We start from the raw sequence: 22,928 nt of genomic DNA on the forward strand, positions 1-22,928 counted from the left end.
AATACTCCGTACTTCGTCCACTTCGTCCGTCTCCTGGCTGGACACACACAGCCGCTGAGTGCATCATCCGTCGTCACAGGTGATCCACCGTCCCAGTTTTTGACTTTTTTTCTTTCCCTTCATCGCCCAGTTCCATCTCCTCGGCCGTAATTTGTCCAGTCCCGAAACATTGGCGATCAAGCTAAATCGAGGCTTGTCTGAGGTGGCGCCCACTCGAATCGCATCACCACCACTGCCAATGCCTTGGATCAGCGCCCGACCAGGACCGCATCTCGGAGCATGGATGGAATTCGATCGAGCTGCGGCTCGTCAGCAGCCCTGGAGCCCCGAGGGCCACACCCCTGATCCAGCTCTGCAGCACCTCGCGGAACCGCTGAGGCGCAACCGGTCTGTGCGCTAGACCACTAAAGCCCGCCCACCGCGTCCGCTAGCGCCGCTGTAGCCAAAGACGGTAGCGGTGCCAACTTGCCCAAGTACCGGTACGCGACCGAGCGTTGGCCAGCGCCAGGCACCCGGTACTTTGCACAAGCCCTGCGTCCGGCCCGCGCATGTACCTCGTACCCCGTACCTCGTACCTCACCTGTCGCCCATCCCGAGCCGTGCCTGCAGCCTTGCTTGGACGAGAACGAGATTCCTCGTATCGCTGACTTTCTTTCTCAGCAGCTCTCTCTCACCCCTCCATCCCAATGTCCAGCGGCTTGACAAAACCGTTCGGATCTCTCTCGACGACGCTCGCTCGTTGAACCTCCGCAGCTGCTGCGGCAAAGACGCTCGTTACATCCTTTGTTTGCTCTCTGTTGCTTCTCTCGTTCGTTTGTTGCCTCGTCGAGTCCGGACAGCCGCGATGACGATCCGCGTCCTCGTCAACGCTGCGCTGCTGGCCATCCCCATCGCCGTCACCTTGGGCATCTTGTTCGGCCTCCAGTCCCATCGATCAGCAACTGGACAGCCGCCGCTGTTTGCGCCCGAACCGCCTCCGATCCCAACGCCCAAACCGAAGGTGCCGCATAATGGCATCACAAAGACGAGATACTGCCAAAAGTCGATTGGCATCACCCCCGAGACCAAGGGCCAGCAATATACCCGTACGTGCCGCCCACCATGTTGCCGCCTCCAGGCCTTTCTTGGATATGGATGGGATTTGTGCTGTGGTGAAGCTTCGCGCGGTGGGAAGAGCTCCAGAGCAGCCTCATATTGGTGCAATGCTGGTCATTGCGAGCTTATCATTGCGACCTGCAATATGATGTATTGGCGCTGAAGCTCTGCTCACCGTTTCCGACGCTCAACCGGATTGCTGTCTCCAAATTTGGGGAATAGCATCAATCTTGGTATACTGACATATGCTCGTCACAGTGAATCCTAACCAGTGGAATTGGAACACCGGCGATCCGGGAGGTCTTTGCTTGAATGTATGTAAACTCCATCTCAAGATATTTTCGCTTCAAGGTCACTTGCTAATGGTCGGGCAAAGGTTACCACGTTTAACAACGGCACATACGCCACGGATACTACCGCTCCTCAGTTCATGATCTCATGGCAGTACCCGCCTGGGCCTGAAGACAATCCCGTCCATGCTTTCCCCAACATCCAGGTCGATACCGACGTCTTCCCCGCGACCATCAACACCATCTCCAAGGTTGATGTTGATCTCGAATGGTCCTATGGCATTGGCAACGAGACTACTGAGGGTGCGACTCTCGCGGAGCTCACAGCCGATAACCTCAACACCAACGTCGCCATCGACATGTTTATCGACAGCGATAAGAAAGCGGCGCAAGATCCCTCCAAGGCCAAGTACGAACTCATGGTGTGGTTTGCGGCTATTGGCCCTGCCACCCAGCCCATTGGTTTCGCCCAGGGTTCGGTTTCCACCCAGACGCTTGATGGCAATAAATTGTGAGTAGCTTGTTTGGCTGATATCTGGGAACCTCGCGAATCGACTGCTGACAAGGATGGCCTGCAGCGATCTGTACGCCGGCGTCAACCAGCAGAAGCAAAACGTCTTGACTTGGTACACGGATACGCCGGTGGAGAAGTTCAACGGGGACATTTCTCCCCTGATTAACAGTCTGTTCAAGCTCACTGCTACCGCTGCCGACCTGCCCAAATCTGGCGATTACCTTGGATACCTGGCCCTGGGCTCCGAAGCCTTTTCCGTGGACAAGACGGTCACCCTTTACGTCCCGAAGCTCGCGATAGACATAGAAACAGATACCTCAAGTACTTAATAATACAGCGACCTGATTTTTTGCTTTCCACGTCACTTTTGATTCGGTTTCAGATATCCAACGCTGCCTCGAAGATTTCCTTTTTTGGTCCGCTGAACCGGTATGATTGGGCGTCGTGCTGATGAAAGATTTTACCCGTCGATGGACATATTCGGCTGAAATGATGCTGCCAAGCCCCTCCCTGGGTGTAACCTCTGGTGGCAGTGGCGATGAAAAATCTCCTATGTCGATGACGGCACGTCCAGCCCTTGCCAGAACACAACGTTTAATCAATCGATCGAGCGAGAGGCGCGGCATCCAAGCAGATCCGATCTTGGGTTACAGGCATGGTCAAGCAGCTTGCAAGGAGGATGAGAGAGAACTAGGCAGGCTTGGCAGGGTTATGTTCTACTGTGCCCGGAGTAACAGCATTGTTGTCAAAGGGCGTTTAGCAGTATGGAGTTTGGGTTGGCTTTTAGTTGTGCCTGGCCGTTTCAACATTCACTCGAGACGGCGCCGACGGCCCCAACAACGGAGCTCCAGTGACATGTTCTTCACCGTGAAAATTTGTTTACTCTCCTCATCTGGTTGTCGCACTTGTTGTGCCTACCTAGTAGTGCCAGGTCCTCCCGACAGGTCGGTACTAACGGTGGAAGAGTGGCACCCCGTCAAGACCCGGCACACGGAGAGGATCGTGGCAAAACTCTTCGGGTAAAAAGGCTGCGGACGGACGGCTTAATTGATCTGGGCAGCCTTGCCATTGACCAATAAAGATGCTTGTCGGCCGTGACTTATTTTTAGAATGGTCAATGCTCTCTTTTTTTTCTCTTTCTTTTTCTTTCTTTTTTCTTCAGCCGCCTTGCCGGCCGTTGCATGAATCTTCATGAGCGCCTGTGCTTTTGACATCGGAATTCGAATCTGATAGTGACTGACCCCGGAAGTGAGAAGTGGGTTGCCTGGGAGTTGTGGTTCCTGATGACGATTGTATGTCTTCATCGACTGAAGGTTCTAGCAAAGGAGATTGCACGTGCCTGCATGTTTCAACGCATGATAGGAAATACGGCTCCTGATCTGAATGGGCATGGCGATGCTGAAATCCGGATTTACCGTGACTCGCTTCCTCCCGCGATGCCATGCGGAAATGTTGAGTTGTCTGCGAAAGGCGGGACGACGATGCCTACCTAGTAAGTACTAAAGAGCTAGGCTCGAGATGGAGGTAGTTATGGGGACGAAGAGGTGAAGGAAGAGGAATAAGAGGGAAAAAAGGCTCATATAACGGGATATCGCCACCCCGATGTCGATGGAGTTCTGGTTCAGATGCTATCTTTCTGTGGTGTTTTAGCGTAGCCTATGCCGTTGCTAGTGTTTCCTTGTTCCTGACAATCCTCATGAAGTTTTATGGACTTGTTGCCTTGGTCGAACCCCTGGCCTGTCACAGGAATTGTGGTGCTGTGGCCCACACCGAGAAGGGCCGTGGATGTCAATACCGAAGCAGATTGGGTGGGTTGATAAGGACGAAAGCTTTAGAAGGTATCACATATCTACCCTACCACACTTTGGCATAGTACTACGTACAGGTAGGATATGGAGCTTCTCGGGAATGAGTCCTTTCTGGCAGGTGGACTCCGTGTTTTGTCTGAAGGGCATAAGAAGTCATGACTTCATGTCTGTGGTTTTGATGCCCAAGTTCGAATTGTTCAAGGTTTGTAAGCTTGTTTTTGTTAACGATTGTGAAGCGAGCTCTCGATCGACGATGGAGATGATGATGGATATGTCTTCAAGGTTGCTTTTTGCGCTGGGCTAGGATTGGAGATATTGTACCCTGTGAGAATGTCGACTTGTTAACTTTGATGCTTTTATGTAGGTCACGGAGATGCTTTCTCGGGAGTGGATGAGGTTGACAATCTAGTATCGTCATGTTGACAGAGATGCCTTGTTGTTCGAACCAGGGTGTTGAAAGCTCTTCGCTGCGTTGATGCTGAGATTGTGGGATCGTGAGGGGAACGGGGACAGGAAGAGTTGCGGTCTAGACGACGATTGCGGCATTCCCTTCTCTTCTTGTGTGATTGTTGTCTGGTGGTGCGTATGGATCATGTGGGTGATGAGTTGCGCGGACATGGTAGTTGCCCTTTGGCATGACTGCACTTGTGGTCGATTGGAGATGTGATGACGGTAAGCCAACTTCAAGCATTGCTTTGCCCATGGTCAATCACTGCTGTTGATTCCGTATCAATGCGCTCAAGGATCTTTAAGATGATGATGAAGAGGTATAGGGTTGGTTGACCAATGATGGACTGAGCTGCGGAGAAACACAGTCAAGATGAATTCGAGGTCAAGCCGAGCAACAACACCAGCGCATGGGACCAGACGTCAAATGGTCTATATCAGCGAACTTACGGGCCTGACCGCGTAGCGGCCCCAAAGAAACTCGTCCAGATAAACGCCCACCTGACCTTTCCAATGACCTCTACAAAGCCCTAGTAGTGACTGACTTTGAGCTCCTGTTCTACCAACTCGATAGCCTCGAGATATGCTCCTGTTCAAAGTTAGCATCCCGATCATCTTGCATGACGTCTCACTGATATACTCACCCGCAACACTCCATCTCCGATTCGCCTTCCGCAAAAGCTCCAGACACAGCGACACCTGGGAAGTATACTCCGACGCAACAACAGAGGCCGACGTGGCCGTGAGATAGACCAAATTCGCCAGGCACTGGTATATGCTATCCAAGAACCAGGGCGACAGGCTGGCGAGGTTCTCAATGGACTCGTGGTCCTGCACCATTTCGCCGAGGACTTCCACAAAGGTCATTGCCTTGGCGATGCAGTCCTTCATGATGGCTTGGCAGCGGAGGGCGATTTCGCGAGCGATGGCCATTTCGGCTACGTCGAGGGCTCTGTCGTTGTATACGGCGAATGAGTCGCAAGAGTGGTAGTCGCATAGCTTCATCAGGGCGCTGAGTATCGCTCTTAGCTCTCGAGACGATGACTTTTACCTGACAATATGGGAGACTTACCTTAGACAGACACCGACGGCGCTGTAGAAATGCATCATGCTTGATCTGTCTTTGCTGATGACGTCCAAGAATGACCATATGACCTGGCTGAGGACCTCGACGTCGTTTTGGACGTGTGTCAGGCTCTGCGTGTCGTCGTTGCAGTGCTTGATGACTTCGCCTTGGAGATGGGAGGCTTGCGCTAGGCGGGCGAATGGGCTTGCGGATAGGTGTTTGGATGAGGACAGGATGAGACGCTCAGGATACATGGCTTGCTGTGGATGGTAATGAGCATCTGTATGTCGTGTGATAAGACTAATAGTGGTGGCTTACTCCAGAGTCCCAGGCGTCATCGTCGACAGGGAGATGAGAAGTTGTTTTGGGGTCGGCAGATAGAAGGGGTCTGCTGTCGCCCACGGAATTGATATATCTATTCACGTCAGCCTCCCAATTCATTACAACGGTTAGCAGAGGGAAATACCTCTCAAGAATCACCACGAACCACCAGACACGCTGTCTCTCCTCCCAGTCTATCCAAGTCCGCGGCTGCTCCAGAATCTGAGGGGCTTCGCGATGATGAATCCCAAGCGCCATGGCCTGTGTCACGCAGCATCCCGCCGAAATATATGCAGCAGGGAATATGCCATGTCCCATCTCATACACCGCGATGAGCAGATTCGCCTGCAGCTTGAGCAGCGTATAAACGCCGGCAATCTCCAGAGACGCCGCAAACTCCTTGGCGGAGACGTATAGCCCGTCTCGCACCGCGTTGGATGAGTTCCCTGGAACATGCTGGGTAAGCTTCATGGCGACGAGCAGCAAGGCGAAATCCGCCCTCATACGGCCGCCCAGCTCTGCATCGGCAAGAGCGGATAACCGGACCCGGCTGATGATGGGCATCCACTTGTGGACGGTCTGGAAGTACTGTGCCATGATGATGGCGCTCTGCGCCTGGTCGCCAAGGTGAAGCAGAACCGGGCCCGGGATCATGTCACTTGACGGCGGTGGCGGAGCATCGGGGCGGGTCTGGATGTCCGTATCCAGGAAGAGCTTCTGGAAGCGGAGGGCCGCCGGGTAGATTCCGCAGGACAGGCTGCCGGTGCCCTGCGTGGAGGACGCCGAGGTGGACTGGGGCTGCGGGGAGAGGGTGCCGACGTGGTTGGCAACGAGAGACTCGAGCTCTTGGATCCGCGTCTTGAGCTCGTTCTCGGACTGCCGATTGGTATAGTCGCATGGTCTGCGTAACCTAGGTATGGGTTGTAAGTTGAGTACCTTATGTTAGGCCAATGAGATGAGTGGACTTGGACGAGAAGGGAAATTAGGATCGGGGGAGATACGGCGAGGCGGCCGCTCTGAAGACCTCACGCGAGACACAGCAGCCAAGAGAACGCTAAGCAAGACATGGAGTGTGCAATGAATTCTTGCGAGCCGTGTGGGAAGTCGAAGGGGGGGGGGGGGCGTTGGCATATGGTACCTGGTGCATAGAGAGCAGCTGGGCAAGGTCTTGTCGCACCGCCGCTTGTACTTTTGGCAGGCTGCGCAAGCACGCGCCGCTTTTTGGCTGGACGGAGATGATGACATGTTGCTCATGCCGCTCACATTGGAGGAGGCGAATCTAGAAGCGAATGCCGGTCGATCAGTACGGAAACATGCGAGATGATGGTTGATGGTGATAACCGGTAGCTCCGAGAGTGGTACAAGCGGCCGCTCAGGGCACCGTAGACGAGATCCGGAGCGGGAGCGCAGACCGATTTGTCTGCTTTCATATACACACGGAGCGTCCCCGGTCCACTCACAGCACTTGGAACATCGGCGGCGGCTTTGGGTTGACGGAAGCGGCCCGGCGGCGATGGAGCGGAATCGTTTTCGTCGATGGTCGGGCTCCGAACTGTGTTCAAATTGTATACTCGTATGGCTGTAGTGAAAGATGAGAATTACATGGAAAGTTGAAGATTGGCGACAAGTTTGAGAAGTGCTTTTGAGAACAAGGGACTGACTGGGGAGAGGGCTGAGCTCGCCCCGAGTCTAAACGCTGAAGCGGCCGCGCTGGAGCGGGTTATTTCCCGCTCGCCCCGCGATTTGCTTCATAGACATGCGGCGGAAAGAAAACACGGGCATGATCTCTTTCAACGCTAAATTTCTATACCTCAGTCTACCTGGTATGGACAAATCAACTAGGATTTAGTTAACGTACTTCAGTAGAATAGAAGTACATAGCGATAGTAGCAGAAACTAAAGACCCGTTTCTTTTATAGATATCATTACCTAGTAATAGTAGGTAGGAGTAATAACCAGGTAGGCACCATAAATATACCTACCTACCTAGGTAGAGTGTGTGATCTAGTCTGGTGTTTTTCTTCCGCAGCCTGATAGGGAGCTCCGGGGTTAACAAATCGGATCCTCAACGGTCCAAGGCTTGCCGAGTTGGAGGTCCAGTGTTTGTCGTGAGCAGCGTGGAAAGTCGGGACAATGAGGCCATTGGATAGTTGCAGCCGGAGTGGTGATGCCTCGAGTACGGAGTTAAGGCGGATGGGCGGAGTAGGAGGAGACTTGGCCTCCAGATGGGCGATGTATGTGGATGGACAAAGAGGTTTATAAAGGGTCGAGGCGATGCTGTTGAGTGTTGAACATCTCTACCAGCACTTACATCTCTAGGTAAACACATACTTTAACCTACCGACTCGTATATACATCTTAGGCATTCTAAAATCCTCAGTACAGCCATGGCTCGCATCTGGTTCGTCACCGGCTCTTCCAAAGGCCTCGGTCTCGCCATCGTCGAAGCCGCCCTCGCAGACGGCGACAACGTCGTCGCTACTGCCCGCAGTCCATCTACAGTCAACCATCTCCTTGAAAAGTATGGCCCGGATCGCATCCTTCCACTGGCTCTCGACGTCTCCAAAAACGACCAGGTGGAGAGCGCCGTCAAGGCCGCCTTGGACAAGTTTGGCCGCATCGACGTCGTCGTCAACAATGCTGGCTACGCCATCCCTCGAGCGCTCGAAGACACGTCCATCGAGCTCTATCGAGATCAGATCGATACCAACTTTCTCGGCACCGTATACGTGACAAAGGCCGTAACACCAATCATGCGGAAGCAGCAGTCCGGCCGCATCCTGCAGGTCTCTTCCGTGGGCGGCAGACTGGCGACTCCTGGACTGTCGGCGTATCAAGCTGCCAAATGGGCCGTCGGAGGCTTCACCGGCGTCGTGGCCAAGGAGCTGGCGCCGTTCGGCATCAAGATGACTGTGCTGGAGCCCGGCGGCATGAAGACGGACTGGGCTGGCTTCTCAGAAGACGGGTTCGTCATCAGCGAGCCGTACCAGCAGACTGTGGGGGCTTTTCAAAAGATCCGCGAGCAGTACAGCCAGTTCCGCTCGGACCCGAAGAAGGTGGCGGATGTAATTGTCAAGATCTCCAAGGTGGACGATCCGCCGCTGAAGCTGCTGCTGGGCCCTGAGACGGTGGATTTGGTGAAGCAGGCTGCGGCTGAGCTTGCGGCGTCGGATGAGAAGTGGAGAGATGCGACTCTTTTGAAGATCTGAGATGAGTCGATGAATACCTCTATGAGATATTTGACTTGACTAGCGATCCTAAAGCGCATATAGAAGCTACCTATTGTTGTCGCCGCATAAAGTACCTATTTCGAATTGCCGTTCTAGCACATACGTCTTTCGCATGTGAATGAAGTGTAATTTTGCGTCCCAAGCTCAAGAAGAGGAAGTAGAGACAATGCTCATCAGTTGAATGGCGGAATATTCACTTAGAACGATGATGATCTCAGCATCTTACGCATTGACTATTTCTGCTGAGATGGATATTGGTAGGCAGCGTAGCATTATAGTCGAGGCGGCAACGAGCTGAGACGTTGAAGGCGATTGACAATTCGAAACCCAAGCTGTAATCATGCCCTGTATTCTCAGGAGGGAGACGAAAGCACATGTTCTTCAGCACCTGATATGGTCGTAGAATTTGCGGCTAAACCACGTTGATTTGCCGTGCGTCAGTCGGTGGTATTTTTGGGTAGTATTTGCTCTGTTTTACTTGATTCCCTAGATCATTTGCCAGGCTGCTCATCTGGTTCGCGGCTTGAATCGACTAATAGAGACATTGTCTCATCAGCGAACAAAATCACACAATAACGCTACATTGTCTCTGCGCACAACAAAAGTTGATCATTCGGTATCTGTTCGATTTCTCAAGATCGTACTTCTTGCGAAAGCACAGGTACATTGTGGTGACATCTGACGGATGACTGCCTCCCTCCCACTTGACGTTTGCGGTTGGCAGAGGGCAAAGTTTAACGAGAGAATAAGAAGCTGCCGTTTCCGCCCTGGATGCCATCCAAGATGATCTCAAAATACCCATCGCGTTTAATTCATTCTACTTCATTTGCAAATGAGACTCTTTACTGTCCTCGCTGTCTTGCCGGCTCTTGGTGGCCTTTGTCAAGCTGCCTACAGAGGCAATACCCTCCGACCGGCAGTTGAAGCTGACTACGATGTCATCATCGTCGGAGGCGGCCCGGCAGGCCTCAGTGCCGCAAGTGGTTTGGCCCGGGTCCGTCGGAACGTCTTGTTGATTGACTCGGGAGAGTATCGAAATGCTCCCACTCGGCATTTACACGACGTGATTGGGTTTGACGGTAGGTCGTCCTCTCCAGCAGGGAGCTCAGCCATATGCGATCAGCTACTCAACGATGGATAGGAGTCACGCCGGCATACTTTCGCTGGAAAGCACGCAACCAGATCCGAGAATATGGCACTGTCAGCTTAGTAAACGGCACAGTGACCAAGATCCAACCGCAGGCGGATCATTCTTTCTTCACAGTCTCCGCTGACTATCCAGATGAGCATAATCTTACCTTCACCGCTCGGAAGATCATCCTCGCAACAGGGCTCCGTGACTTGATTCCCTCCACGCCGGGACTCCGCGAGAATTGGGGCAAGGGCATATACTGGTGTCCGTGGTGTGACGGCCACGAGCATGCAGACCAGCAGCTGGGCATCTTGGGGCCTCTGGAGAAGGGACCCAGTGCGGTTCGCGAGATTATCACCTTGAATCAGGACATCATCCTGTTTGTCAACGGCACAGACACGCCTGATCAACGCACCGCCACGGAGGAAGACTTTCCGCAGTGGGAGGAGTACCTGAAGCTGCACAGCATAAACATCGACAACCGCATCATTACATCCATCGAGAGGCTTTCCAATGGAACCACTGGTGATGAAGATCCTAGCTTACCGTCTGTCCCCGAGCACGACCTCTTCCAGCTCAACTTTGAAACTGGCGACCCGGTGCTGCGGGCCGCTATCCTGACCAACTTTGAAACGGCGCAAAAGTCAACTCTGGGGGAAGAGATTGGCGTGGCTCTATACGGAGGCAAGCTCGCTGTCGATGCATCGCGAGGCTTGGTCACGAACATCCCGGGCGTATTCGCCATTGGAGATGCCAACTCAGACAATACTACCAACATCCCGCACGCCATGTACAGCGGAAAGAAGACTGCTGTCTACATCCAGGGTAAGATGCGATCAGACAAGCCAAGCATTAAACCCTACTATGGAAGCTAATTGTTGCTACTGTTAGTTGAACTGGAAACTGAAAATGCGGATGCAGAGCTATCAGTCCAGGCTACCAAGACGAAGAGAGGGTTGGAAAATTACATGCGAGCTTTATGGGCACGCATGAATGTGCCAGGCGAAGTTCTTTACGCAGGGGATTTTGATCAATGAAGAATGTGAGACAGTCGGATGCCTCTTCTTATGAGTAGTCCTATTTGAACAGTCAAGAATCTCTATTTGAACAGTAATGGTCTGTGCACCTACTGAATTTGCTGCGCCTACACTAGCACTTCCATGACCACACACCCCTTTACAGTGTGCCCTGATGGAAATGCCCGTAGCCCATACAACACCACGAACGTCAATGTCGCGATCTCTAATAGACTCATTATTATTGTTGTCATTAACCCAGAATTAAGGAGCGTGCCGGCGGCGACAGGCGCGGCAGCAGCAGAGGCAGCAGCAGCAGAGACAGCAGCAGCAGAGACAGCAGCAGCAGAGACAGCAGCAGCAGGGCTGATTCTGTAGTCGTGATGTTCAGCGCCCTCTAAAACGACTGCCAGTACGGAGTATGCTACACTGTATTTTGGTGTACAGGTGTGGTAGAAAGTACTAAGGGGGGTTGCTCTAGCTGGTGGCACAGACCACTACTGTTCAAATAGAGATTCTTGACTGTTCAAATAGGACTACTCCTTCTTATATTCGTATTCGGTAGGGTCATATGGTAGACATAGAACAGCAATACGTATCGTTGAAACAAGCAGTATCCGCAAAAGATATTCCAAGTGACTGTAGTAGTATTGCATGTGATCATTGTCTTCTTGATATTCAGAGCACAAGAGCATCTGATTTCGCAGTCCCAGAGCAGCTGGAAGGCTGTGGATCACGAACCTTCCACTGAGCGAGTATCCGCCGAGCTTCATCCCGCTGCGTATCCTCCAAAGCAAACTGAGAAACAATCGTCATGGAAAAGCTCGTCCGGACGGAGTCGCCGCAGAAGGGGTTGATCATATTTAGGTGCATTGAGGCGTTGAAGACGCCTGTCGCGTATGCCGAGATCGAGGCTTGGTGGGAATCGACCTCTGTCTGACCATCAGGCCCCATGAAATACGGGGCCTTGGAGAGTGAGATGATGAGGAGGATTGTGTGAAGAATCATGTGGGTGGCGCTGTATAGGGAGAGCATGCTCGCGGTGAGGGTTTCGTTGTTGGCGACCATCCACGAGCTGGAGAGCGGGTTCGTGAGGACGGATGTGGGAGAGGCGACGGTCATGTGGGCAATTTCGGGGCTGAGCGAGCATTCGGGGCTCAACGTGATGATTTCGCAGTGCTCTTGTCTGAAAAGCAGCCACCAGTCCTGAAGTTGTGCCAAAAGAATCATTGTTCTCTGCTCGATATCGGCTTTGCGGGTTGTAGAAAGGTCGTGGACGCGGTTTACGGAACGCCTGAGTGTTGCTCCCTTCTGGTTCAGGAACGGGAGGCGAAGCACTTTGGTAAACGAGAGGAGGATGTCGATGAGTCTGTCGTAGCAAATCTTGTGTTTTTGCTGAAAGGGGATAGAGAGCCATTCAGGGGAGGAAAAGTTGGCGGATCTATTGTGCATGATGGAATAAAAAGCCTAGAATGCACTTGGTCAACCAACAGAATAACCACATTCATGTATAGACATATGGTATGTTTTCTCACCTCTCGGACTCTGAGTGAGCGCATCACGCCATGAGCGAGGCCACTGACACATTTCTCTGGACCGCGTCGCTCCAGCATCTCTGTGGCCGCCGCATGGTGAAGAAACTCTACGTCCGAACTCGCGCCCTGTAGGCCCTCGTAGAAGGAGAACATGATTGGGACACAAATCTCTGCAATTTCCAAGACGCTCATCCCTTCCGACCTCAAAGTCTTCTCCGCTGGTCCTGATGCCGCAACATCTTTCTTCGGCTTCGATCCCAGTACCGTGGTTCGATAGCTCTGGATTCCAGCGAGATACCACTTCAAGGAGGCGACTTTTGCCCTGTCATCGTGATTCATTACGGCGTGATAGAGGAGTGCCGCCGCGTGCATCGCGTATCTAAGAGCCGACGGTAGCGCGTTTGTCGCCGCTAGATGGGGGAGCTCGAGGATCCATGACTTGGGCCTGTTGGTGGAGTAGCTTTGACGAGAGCTGAGGAGCTGCTGAGCAAACTTTCCGACGAAACAATACTCGTTGTACGCTGCCGCGTCCAGATGTGGAGGGATGGATGAGTTGTAACTGAAGGTCTTCCTGCCGAAGCAACTTCCGTCGTCAAAGTGGGAAACGAGCCGAGTGTTTGGGACAGTCGAATGGTCGCAATGGCTCCTCTCGCCTTTCTCTTCTATCTCAAGAAGATCCGCGCATGGTGCTTCGTCCCCATTGTCACACGTAGGGTCAACCGGAGTGGTCGGAAATACGGCAGAACGGACTGCCAAAGACCTTGTCTGCTCCACAACAGTGCCTTTTTGCTCTGAAGCATCATCTGGGGGAGTGGGCTGCTCTGTCTGCTCTGTCGGCTCTCCCGTCTTCTCTTGAGGGACGACTGTTTTCTTTTTCCTCCTTTGCTTCTTTGGCTTCGTTGAGCTGCAAGATACCTTCTCCGTCATGTCGAGAAAGACTGCACCGCGAATTGCTCCTGAGCAGGGGAGACCAAAACGAGCACAATTCTTACAGCACCCGGGCCTCTCGTCGCACTGCATCAGTTTAGTCAGAGTTGTGTTCTCCTGCAAGGCTGCATGGAAGCAGAAGCGAGAACAGCAGGAGACAGACTGGTTTGTCCTCACCTTAACACGGCGTGCAATGCACTGCTCACATCCCTTGCTGCGCGGTTGTCTTCGAACGATAATCGTTGCCATGGTGACTCAACCATTCAAGGTCGCCGTTAAGTGATGTTTGCTAGATAAGTCTGCCAGAGCCTGATCAGTCCCTCTTCCTTGTTACTCTCGAGAACTTGATGTTTCCAGATAGAAGAGTTCCAGAGAGTTGCGATAGTCCTAGTTCGCAAAGGAGGAATTAGCCGAGATGTCGGGTGACAAGAATGCTTGTCAGTCACATATTGCGAGAGAGTTCTCTCTGTCAGTGGAGGGCATCGGAAAGCACTGAGAAACAGGTCAGGGAAAGACAGGACAAAGAGACAACAGCGAGCAATAATTTGGAGAGCATGTTGTCAGAGTGAAACCTCCTGGTGAGCACGGTGGGGGGGTAAAATGCTCAGTGAGAAGCCACAGTGATGACGCCTCCGGGGACTGTCCTTGCCCAGGATGCTTGTCGAAAATAACAAGTTGCTCCGCCTCCGTATTTTTTTTGCGGGCTCTGTCTGGCAGATGGGCAGAAACTTGCATGGCCGGTTGCTGAACCGTCTCGCCGCCGTGCGGGTAGCGTTGAGGCTAAACTCCCCCGCAAGAACCCGAATACTTTTTTTCAGTGTCTTGTATCAGATGGCGAGAAGCTTTACGGCCGACCTTCAAGCTTGAGCAGAAATTGCCTATACGGTCTTTAACTGTAAGGTCTTGAGCTCGAAGCATTGGAATCTTGTGATGTTTAAGTGGAAGCACAGGAGAGACGTGGACTTGCTGCTCTGACTAATAAAGGCTGGCTGCTTACGAATATTGTACAGAAATAGCCCGGTCATGCGAAGAGACGCATAGATTTTGCCGTGCCCCTGCATTTCTCGGAAGAAAGCGGTCGGTAGGGATCGCTTGATTGGCAGACGCCAGGCTTGGGATGCTAAGACTACTCTCGTACAGAAAAGATGAGAAGTTCAAGACAATCTCCCATTGCATCTCAGAACCGTTTGTCAAGATTTGCTTAGAATTCCACGTCGGACATTAAAAGTCTACGCGCATAGAGTTATCCGGTTCCTCTTCGAACCCCCCTTTCATGACGATGAGTCCTGGAGGCTCTCGAATGTGGACGACGGCATCACTGTTTCCACTCAGGTAACATGTGGCTGCTCAGATAGCACCTCGACCAAAACTTTCCGATACTAGCTGAGTATTGCCGTTAAAGCGATTAGTAGAGATGACTTTATATTCATGGGTATGCCTTACCTTTGCAACTGGTCAGATGAACAGTGGCAGTATTCGAGCCCCATGGTATAGGGCAACGAGGGTATCTTCCACAAAGGCGGTATACGGTGCTTAGAACAAGAGTTAGTAGTAGAGGTGAGCCCATTTACACGATTGTATGAGCCTTGGCAGTGTTTGGAACTCCCTGAAGTGTCGTCAAAACGGCTCGAAACAGTAAGCAAGGCCTTTCAGCATCGAGCCGAAGATTGGCACAGAGGGCCTTTGTAGTTGACACAGCCATGGCGACAAAGTGCTTCCACTAGAAGCAAGTGAAGAGAGGTGCGAGATGTTTATATAACGAGGATCGCACATTGATCTTTGTTTCGATGGCGCTTATCAAGATATGAGTCAGATGGAGCGCGCTGTGTTATTAATACCTGGCCACTGCCTTGGGTACCTACAGTATGGTGGCCTGGAACGGCAACTCAAGTTTGCCAAGCTGAGTTTATGACCAAAATACCTTGATAGCCTGACATTGTCGGCACCTTTGAATATCCATAGCTGGTGCAGAGATACACATTCAAGTGAGCCTGAGATGCCTATAAAGATGACTTGTCGCGAGGGAGAAACAGGTGTGCCTTACCAATGCGACGCCTGTTTCTTAAAAGTGGTATATGTGGGTTGAGAAGCCTCTCGATCTCGACAAAGCTACACATTATCATCTTCTGGCCAAGCATTGGGTTGCTTTGGGGGCTCATCCCCTTTTAAGTGAAGTGAATCAGGACTCCATTCCCTAGTGATGGCGATGAGGTTGAAGATACCTATCCTCGAACATTTGAACTAACATTGTCATTTCTCAGTGTTTATACCTTAGCTTCTTCGAACCCTTCAACGGCATAGCCCTGAGTGCAAGTCGCGTCAAGGCAAATGAATGCTGTCACCAACTGCAGAAACGCCTCAGAGCTCGTGGCGGAGACGGTCGGTTGGGCAAGTTACCGAAAGCGGAAATTATCGCGACACTTGCATTAGACCTTCGCCTTGTTACCATAACTAGGAATCTTTCCTCGACTACGGCATTGCCCGGGGCTCAGCTGCCGATCGAGCGCGGAATTCGAGGCATATCAGATGTCCTATTCTCCGTGTTCTGCCTCCTTTTTGTGGGCACCTGAGCCCCGGAAAGCGGGAAATGTCCGCAGATGGTCCAGGAGAGGCGTCTTCTGTGGCCTCGAACTACTCGTCAACATCTTCCGCGTGGCATTAGCGACCGGTCGCCGTCGATGATTATTCTCTTTGTGGAAATTTTCACGGTCTCGAAGTGTCCTGGATGAGATATCAAGGATGCTTGACGTTATTCCTGTGGGATTCGGAGCCGGTCTCGGCAAACGGCTTCGAAGTCTGCCTGGAGATTTTGGCATCTGGGAGGCAGGAGTGGAAGGAGAAATGGGATAAATCACATATAATGCGAACGTTGCCCTCACGAAGCAATTGTGTTGATTCTCACTATTCGTCAACGTCTTCTGCATCTTCACTCAGCTTTCAAACGAACCTAAACGTCTCAAAATGCCCATTTCCATCACCATGCGTCCGCCGGAGAGCTTCCGGGACAAGGAGAGCGAGCTGGCGATGCGTATCAAGCAGCCCTTCAGTGTTGCGGCAGTGGGTGATCTCATCCAGATGATGCCATTCTCGAACCGAAATGACCCGGACATCCAAGCTCTTGTTGAGGTCATGCAAAAGGCCGACATGACCTTTGCCAACAACGAGAACACCGTCGTTGATCGCCTCACCTATCGTGGGCCTCCTTCGCACATGGAGGCAGACAAGAGTGTGGCGGAGGACTGGAAAAACATGGGCATCGACATGGTCACAAAGGCGAACAACCACACGTTCGACAACGGCGACCCCGGACTCATTCAAAACCTCGAGCAACTTCGCCGCGTGGGAATCGACTACGTCGGAACGGATTACAACACTGTTGAGGCTAGGCTTGCCCGCTTCAAGACGACGCCAAAGGGTATCGTAGGCTTTATCGGTGCCTATGCGGAAACCCAAGACTACTCTCAACTGGTCGGCGTACCTATGGGAGACCCCGTGCTTGTGACCCCTGAACAGCTCGAGCAAGTGAGAGCGATTCGCGATAGCATCATCGCCCGCCGAGACGAGGTTAGCAGACCGCTTGGCATGCCAAAAGCCGACCCCAAAGGATCTGTTCTCGTCTTCGGACGGCAATTCAGGGTCCACAATGCCAGCGTCGAGGCGGATGAAGAAGTAGCCGGCATCAAGAAGCGCCTCGAACACCACTTCGGATCCAAGGGCAAAATTACGTACAAGAACAACTCTCTCCGCCTGAAAGTCTTCCACAGTGTCACGGCGGAGCAGATGAAGCAACTTAAAGCTATCGCGGGTGTCGATCCCAACGACGGTTCCGAGACGCTGAACGCCTTTGATGTTCACTTCAAAGTGGCTTCGAAGCCAGGTGAGTATATCTACGAGATGGAGCCTCAGGATCTCCGTGACATCCTCCGCGAGGTCCGGTCCGGCAAGCAGTTTTCCGATTTCCTCAGCGTCACCATCCACTGGCATCAGAACCGCTTCTCGTTCCAGCACTACTCGTTCGACCACTACCCGGCAGACTTCCAGATCCAGTTCGCGCGGCAAGTCATCGACAATGGCGCCGATTTCTTCTTCGCCCACGGCGTGCACACGCTCAAGGGCGTGGAGATATACAAGGGAAAGCCTATCTTCTACGGCGTCTCCAACTTTGTCTTCCAGAACTCCCAGTTCCGATCCTGGCGCGACGATGCCGCCTTTCGCGCGCCTACTCCGCTTGAGGGTCCTATCATTGGGGACGGCGAGAGCAACGAGGGCCGCTGGGCGTGGCTGGATTTGCCGGAGAACAAGGAAGCTCTGCTGGTTACGGCGAATTACCTTGACGGAAAGCTGTCGCAAGTACGCATATACCCGGCTGATCTGGGGAGGACGCCTCGTCCTGGCTCTTTGATTGGAACTCCCACGCGGCCAGCCCTCAAGGTGGCCAACGAAATTCTCGGCCGGCTCTGCACATACTCTCAGCCGTTTGGAACGAAGATCAAGATTGAAGACGGAGTAGGCGTGATTGATATCGCTGATCAGTAGGATGGATTCGTGAGAATTGAGCGATTCCCTCGCTTATAGATAAGGTATAGAAGGATTGTCTGAAATGAAACATACATGTGTACACTTTTTGATGCTTTACTACTGCAAGTTGCGCAGGCATTGCTCGCTGCATACATGTAGGGTAACCGTGGTATGAGTCATTGCCTCCGGGGAATTCTGAAGGGATCGCGTACCCGCGTCGGAAGCGCTGCTCGTAAGCCGAGCACCTGAGTGAGAACGTGACCCTTGTTTACCTAAGGTAGGTAGGCTAAGAGTACCTCACGTTGTAGTAGTCATCAATCTGGATTCGAGAGCCTTATCAGGCCACAATTCAAGCATCGCATCTTCAAGGGGTGTCTGATCAACAACTTCCTGCTGGCTTCAAATCTTTCAGTATCTGGTCAAAGGCCTCACATCTCGACAGGACTAACCTAGTACCTGCATACTTTAGCACAGGTCGAGGTGCTGGCGCTGTGCAAAAGGCGATGAAATCCTCGAGCCACCATGTCAGCAGCTGACGATAAAGCACAGCTGAATGCTCCACAACCCAGTTCAAAGCCCAAGAAACCACTCTCTTGCCTCTCTTGTAAAGTCCGGAAGCTGAAATGTGACCATGAGAGACCGGCTTGCACGCGATGCGCCAAAGCCAACAGCGAGTGCATTTATCCGGAAGCTCGGCGCAAGCCGAAGTTGCTGCAAAGCAATGTCAAGGAGCTGGAGGCTCGCATAGGTATGTTTTGAGAGCTTCCCTTGCTCAGATGCACGCGTCTTCTGGAGCAGTTGGACCGCTGTAACTCACAAATACCAATAGCCCAGGTTGAAGGATATCTCAAAGAGGTTGGCCAAAGCCGTCCTGACACTACTAGCAAAGACATCCTTGTCGGCGGACTGGACAGCGAAGATTGTGTCAGTAGCAAAGACCAACCGAGCAACGGGATAGCGTGGGAAGACGACGCCGCTTTTCAAAACCTCAACGGTCTGCCCAGCACCTTTGCTGGCGAGGATCAGCTATTTAGCCATGAAGTGATTGGGGACAATGAGGCTCCGGAGGGGACGCAACCGCTATTCCGACCTGCAGGACTTGATAATTATGCTGGCGATTCGTTCGAGAGTGGCCAGCTGATTGATCTCGGCATGTCAGAGGCACTGCCGCCTTCTGAAATGATAGAAGATCTGTGAGTCTTCATGGCGCTATATCTTACCTACCTCTAGCGACAGGCTTCTCACCATTAGTACCTAGGCACACCTCCTTCTTCTCTACGCAATATCATTATATGCCGGCAGTCCATCCTGGCCGCTATTACAAAGCGTTCTACGGCAATTCGCTGAACAAGCCACCAATGTGCTTGCAGTATGCTATCTGGGCAATGGGCGCCTTGTGGCATCCTAAATACGACCGAATCGCTGATGTCTTTTATAAAAGAGCCAGACATTACGCCGAGACTGACGAATTGAAGGTGGGAATCTCTATCAAAGGAGTGGCCTAGCTATCGCTAACGCGCAGAAAGGGTGACGGGGAGCATTTTATCACAATAGCACATGCCCAAACCTGGGTCCTCATCACTGCCTATGAAGCCAGAGCTATGCTTTACACAAGAGCATCCATGAGCGCCGCTCGAGGCTCCAGACTTGTGCAAATGCTGGCTCTCGACAGGATAGATGCGCCAGATGACCTTCTCCCTCCGAGCCTGGGACCCCCAATCGACTGGACCGAATTGGAGGAGCGCAGACGAGTCTTTTGGATCGCTTTTTCCAACGATGCCCAGGGAAGTATAGCGACTGGTTGGAATAGCATCATTAGGACGGAAGAGGTGAGTTCCTCACTCCCATAGCCTGGAACCATGACAGGTCTAAACAAACACAGATAATGACTCGGCTTCCGGCTAGCGAAGCGGCCTTTGCCTCAGGCCAAGAAGAAACTGCACCTTTCTTGTATGAGGTTATGAAAGGCGCACCATATAGTGGCTTTACTGGGTTCCTCGTTATCAACGAGATGCTCAAGTCCATCATGTCACACGTTCATCTCATCAAGTCGTCCGACCGACCTGAAGATGCCATCAATGGTGCTTTCTGGCAGAGGCACCGGCGTTTAGATAACCAATTGTCCACCCTGTTCCTGTTCATGCCGGAAAGCTTCCGTCTTCCTGACAACATACGAGACCCTCTCGCTACATATATCAACCTGAACTTTCACGCATGCGTGATATGCTTGCACCACGTTGCTCTCGAGAAGATCGAAACCCACCAACTCGATGATTCGTTGAGAAAGGAGTGTCACAGTCTGCTCAAAAATGCTGCTGAGGAAATTGCCAGCATTGCTAAGCTGACATCACACCGCTCCTCTTTGTTTGTACGGGACCCCGTATCGACATTGAAGTACGAGGCTGACATACAATATAGAGCAACCCCCTGTGCGCCTTCTCCCTCTACTGTGCGACGACCGTCTACGTGTACCTCGCCAAACAGGACCCTTCCTCAGGAATCAACTCCAAAGACATGTCCAACCTAGAACTCATCATCAACGTCATGGAAGCCATAAGCCGCATCCACTTGATTACAAGCGCCTTCCTACAGCAAGCATGTCTCGACATTGATAAGAATGGCCTCTCGAGCATCATCAAGCTGCCCAATCTTTATCAATACCGGGACCTATTCGGCGGCCCTGCCTCTAGCATCCCTCTCATGGCACGGAGTCCAATATCGAGGCACACGCAGATGAGCCCTCCATTGCCTGGGCGGCTTCCCTTAGACAAACCTGTGGGACATTTGCGGCCGATGAATTTAAGGATGACAAAGTCAGTCCCGTTGCTAACGGGAGTGACAGCGGCCATGAGCCGGCTGGACATTACCGATTGCTTCAAGCCGTCTCTGGGTGCCATATCCCGAAATCTGGAGCCTCGTTCTACGGACAACACTCACAAAAGGAAACGACGGCCTTCGGCTTCTCAGTTCTCTGCACACAGAAGTGGTGAGCTCGTCGGGGAAACGGCTCTCAGTGACTACACAGGTTTCGAACATTCAATGCATCTCTCAATGGACAATGAGGGAGAACAATTAGGAGAAGGTTCTCGACTCTGTGGCACAACAAACACACCACATTTTGCACATTTGCCTCTTGGAGAAGCAGCAAGCAGGGGTGCGGAGTCTGACAGGAGCCACGGAGTTTCCAAGGAAGCTGAGGCGTCTCAGTGTCCCCTTGATATGCCATTTACAGCGTGGCAAACCATTGACAACGAGACTCTAGCCTTTTCCGAGGTTACTGCAAGAATTCCTGATATGCATGGCGACGAATTGGATTTCATGGGAAGCCGGGGGTTCGGACCATGACAGTCTGTTCATACTATGTCCGATGCCCCTGGATGACTTACTTCCCTGGATAAATCAAATCTTCACTCATAACCAATTGGCGAACTGCGTTTTTTTTTTTTTTTTTTTCAACATTTATGTGATTGGTTTTTCACGTTACTGAGTGACTTTATCTGCATAGCCCTATGATTCTTTCTCCCAGATTCGACAGCTCCCCAGACATATCAGATACAGTCTTGTATGTGAAACGTGACCAAACCTCCATTACCGCCTCAGTTTTCGACCGCACCGCCGAAGAATCATTTCGGTCTTCGGACTTCTCCTTCAGCGACGATGCTTGTGGGGAAATGCCCCCTCCAGCGAGTCATCAGCAGCTCAGTGTCGGTTTCATCCCTGTTCGGCTCTCGGCCTTGCCAAACAGCGAGTTGCGGTCCTAATCTGACGACATTGCTCATGCGATTTGATATAATGCAACAGTGTACAGAGTCATATAAGAGGAGAAGCAATAATGAATGGAGACCTCAATTCAGCAAGAAAGAAAACATGGACGCGCATTTTCTATCAGGCAAACGGATCGTGGTTGCTGGTGCAGGAATCTCGGGTCTCTCCTTTGCCCTCGCACTTCGACAGCTATGGCCAACTGGTCTCATTCCTCCTAGCGTTGTCATTTACGAACGCGATTCCGCTGCTGTACCAGCTGGCCGAGAAGGCTACAGTTTATCTCTCGCCGGATCTGATGAAACTGGTGGCCTCTATGCAGCTCGCGATCTCGGAATACTCGACGAAGTCCTCAAACACGCTACTCAGGGGCTCGATAATCCATTGGCCCTCACGGTGTGGAACAATAAATGGACTGAGCTATTGAGTGTCAAGTTCAAGCCTGCTGCCAGCCTTCCCGTTGGGGGGATACGAATCGCCAGAAAAAGTCTTCGAAGCGTCTTAATTAATGCTGTCGGGCCAGACCAGATTCTATGGGACACGGCATGAGTGGACGCGGAGAGGCTTGCCAACGGGACGATGCTGGTACACCTCTCTGGTGAAGGCTTATCTGCAGGGAATACAACCACCAAATGTGATCTCCTCATCGTTGCCGATGGAGCATCTAGTAAGGTTAGAGCAAGGCTCCGCCCTGACGACACGCTGCAATACGTTGGTGTGAGGCAGAAAGGGGGCCTGGCCGTCTTTCCTGATGGCATACCAAGTCTAGTCGATAAGAAATGGGGACTACTTCTCTCTTCAGGCAAGGGCGTGGCCTGCTTCCTATCACCATGTGACGCAACAAGTGTGGCCTGGGGCGTTAGTTATTGGTCTCCAACGGTCGAGGAGCCGCTGAAGATACAAAGTATGCAGAATGCGCAGTCTGGCAATTTGTACTGCTTGATTGAACAACAGCCCTCAATACCTATAGGGATCAGATCTACCATAGGCAGCCTGTCTGGGAAGAGGCAGTTTATGCAAAGGAGGCAAACAGTTTGAGATGAAGTGTGCCGCCACGGAGGGCCCGAGAGCTGCCACAAGCAATATAAACCGCGTATCACTTGAGTATCACTTATAAGTAGGTAGAACAATGCTCAGGCATAAAAGGGCACTAATAGCCATGAACCCGAAGGCATTGAGTCATCCAACCTGAGTAGCCGTGATCTATGGCAGAGGTAGATGATTGATAGCTGCAAAACGGGGGCTAGATCTCGAGAGCATCTTTTCA

At 52.1% G+C, this 22,928-nt stretch overlaps 7 protein-coding genes across 7 annotated transcripts; 5 read left to right on the forward strand and 2 right to left on the reverse strand.

The window, feature by feature from the left end:
• Positions 1–844: 844 nt before the first annotated feature.
• Positions 845–2,228, forward strand: TRIREDRAFT_77284 (glycoside hydrolase family 12; the record flags this gene model as incomplete). The annotated part of the gene is made up of 4 exons (XM_006964534.1): positions 845–1,085; positions 1,354–1,409; positions 1,472–1,896; positions 1,964–2,228. The coding sequence occupies 4 exons, from the start codon at positions 845–847 to the stop codon at positions 2,226–2,228; spliced, it is 987 nt and encodes a 328-aa protein (XP_006964596.1).
• Positions 2,229–4,455: 2,227 nt separating this feature from the next.
• On the reverse strand, positions 4,456–7,420 carry TRIREDRAFT_106654 (fungal specific transcription factor domain-containing protein; the record flags this gene model as incomplete). Its single annotated transcript, XM_006964715.2, has 8 exons — positions 4,456–4,506; positions 4,700–4,743; positions 4,799–5,166; positions 5,227–5,480; positions 5,539–5,635; positions 5,687–6,451; positions 7,002–7,093; positions 7,400–7,420. The coding sequence occupies 8 exons, from the start codon at positions 7,418–7,420 to the stop codon at positions 4,456–4,458; spliced, it is 1,692 nt and encodes a 563-aa protein (XP_006964777.1).
• Positions 7,421–7,928: 508 nt separating this feature from the next.
• On the forward strand, positions 7,929–8,750 carry TRIREDRAFT_121478 (uncharacterized protein; the record flags this gene model as incomplete). Its single annotated transcript, XM_006964535.1, has 1 exon — positions 7,929–8,750. The coding sequence occupies one exon, from the start codon at positions 7,929–7,931 to the stop codon at positions 8,748–8,750; it is 822 nt and encodes a 273-aa protein (XP_006964597.1).
• An 853-nt stretch (positions 8,751–9,603) lies between these two features.
• TRIREDRAFT_77288 (uncharacterized protein) lies at positions 9,604–10,940 on the forward strand (the record flags this gene model as incomplete). Its single annotated transcript, XM_006964536.1, has 4 exons — positions 9,604–9,850; positions 9,913–10,239; positions 10,300–10,728; positions 10,795–10,940. The coding sequence occupies 4 exons, from the start codon at positions 9,604–9,606 to the stop codon at positions 10,938–10,940; spliced, it is 1,149 nt and encodes a 382-aa protein (XP_006964598.1).
• Positions 10,941–10,968: 28 nt separating this feature from the next.
• Positions 10,969–13,630, reverse strand: TRIREDRAFT_106657 (uncharacterized protein; the record flags this gene model as incomplete). Its single annotated transcript, XM_006964716.1, has 7 exons — positions 10,969–10,980; positions 11,034–11,145; positions 11,178–11,348; positions 11,515–11,558; positions 11,661–12,386; positions 12,455–13,468; positions 13,559–13,630. The coding sequence occupies 7 exons, from the start codon at positions 13,628–13,630 to the stop codon at positions 10,969–10,971; spliced, it is 2,151 nt and encodes a 716-aa protein (XP_006964778.1).
• Positions 13,631–19,033: 5,403 nt separating this feature from the next.
• Positions 19,034–20,340, forward strand: TRIREDRAFT_77291 (uncharacterized protein; the record flags this gene model as incomplete). The annotated part of the gene is made up of 5 exons (XM_006964537.1): positions 19,034–19,092; positions 19,158–19,374; positions 19,426–19,728; positions 19,782–20,267; positions 20,318–20,340. Coding segments are annotated over exons 1-5 (1,068 nt in total), but the record flags the coding sequence as incomplete, so codon positions are not given.
• Positions 20,341–21,766: 1,426 nt separating this feature from the next.
• Positions 21,767–22,210, forward strand: TRIREDRAFT_106659 (uncharacterized protein; the record flags this gene model as incomplete). Its single annotated transcript, XM_006964538.1, has 1 exon — positions 21,767–22,210. The coding sequence occupies one exon, from the start codon at positions 21,767–21,769 to the stop codon at positions 22,208–22,210; it is 444 nt and encodes a 147-aa protein (XP_006964600.1).
• Between the last annotated feature and the right edge of the window lie 718 nt (positions 22,211–22,928).

The sequence above is a fragment of the Trichoderma reesei genome (assembly GCF_000167675.1).
Source record: "Trichoderma reesei QM6a unplaced genomic scaffold TRIREscaffold_7, whole genome shotgun sequence".
In the NCBI taxonomy this organism is placed as follows: Eukaryota; Fungi; Ascomycota; class Sordariomycetes; order Hypocreales; family Hypocreaceae; genus Trichoderma; species Trichoderma reesei.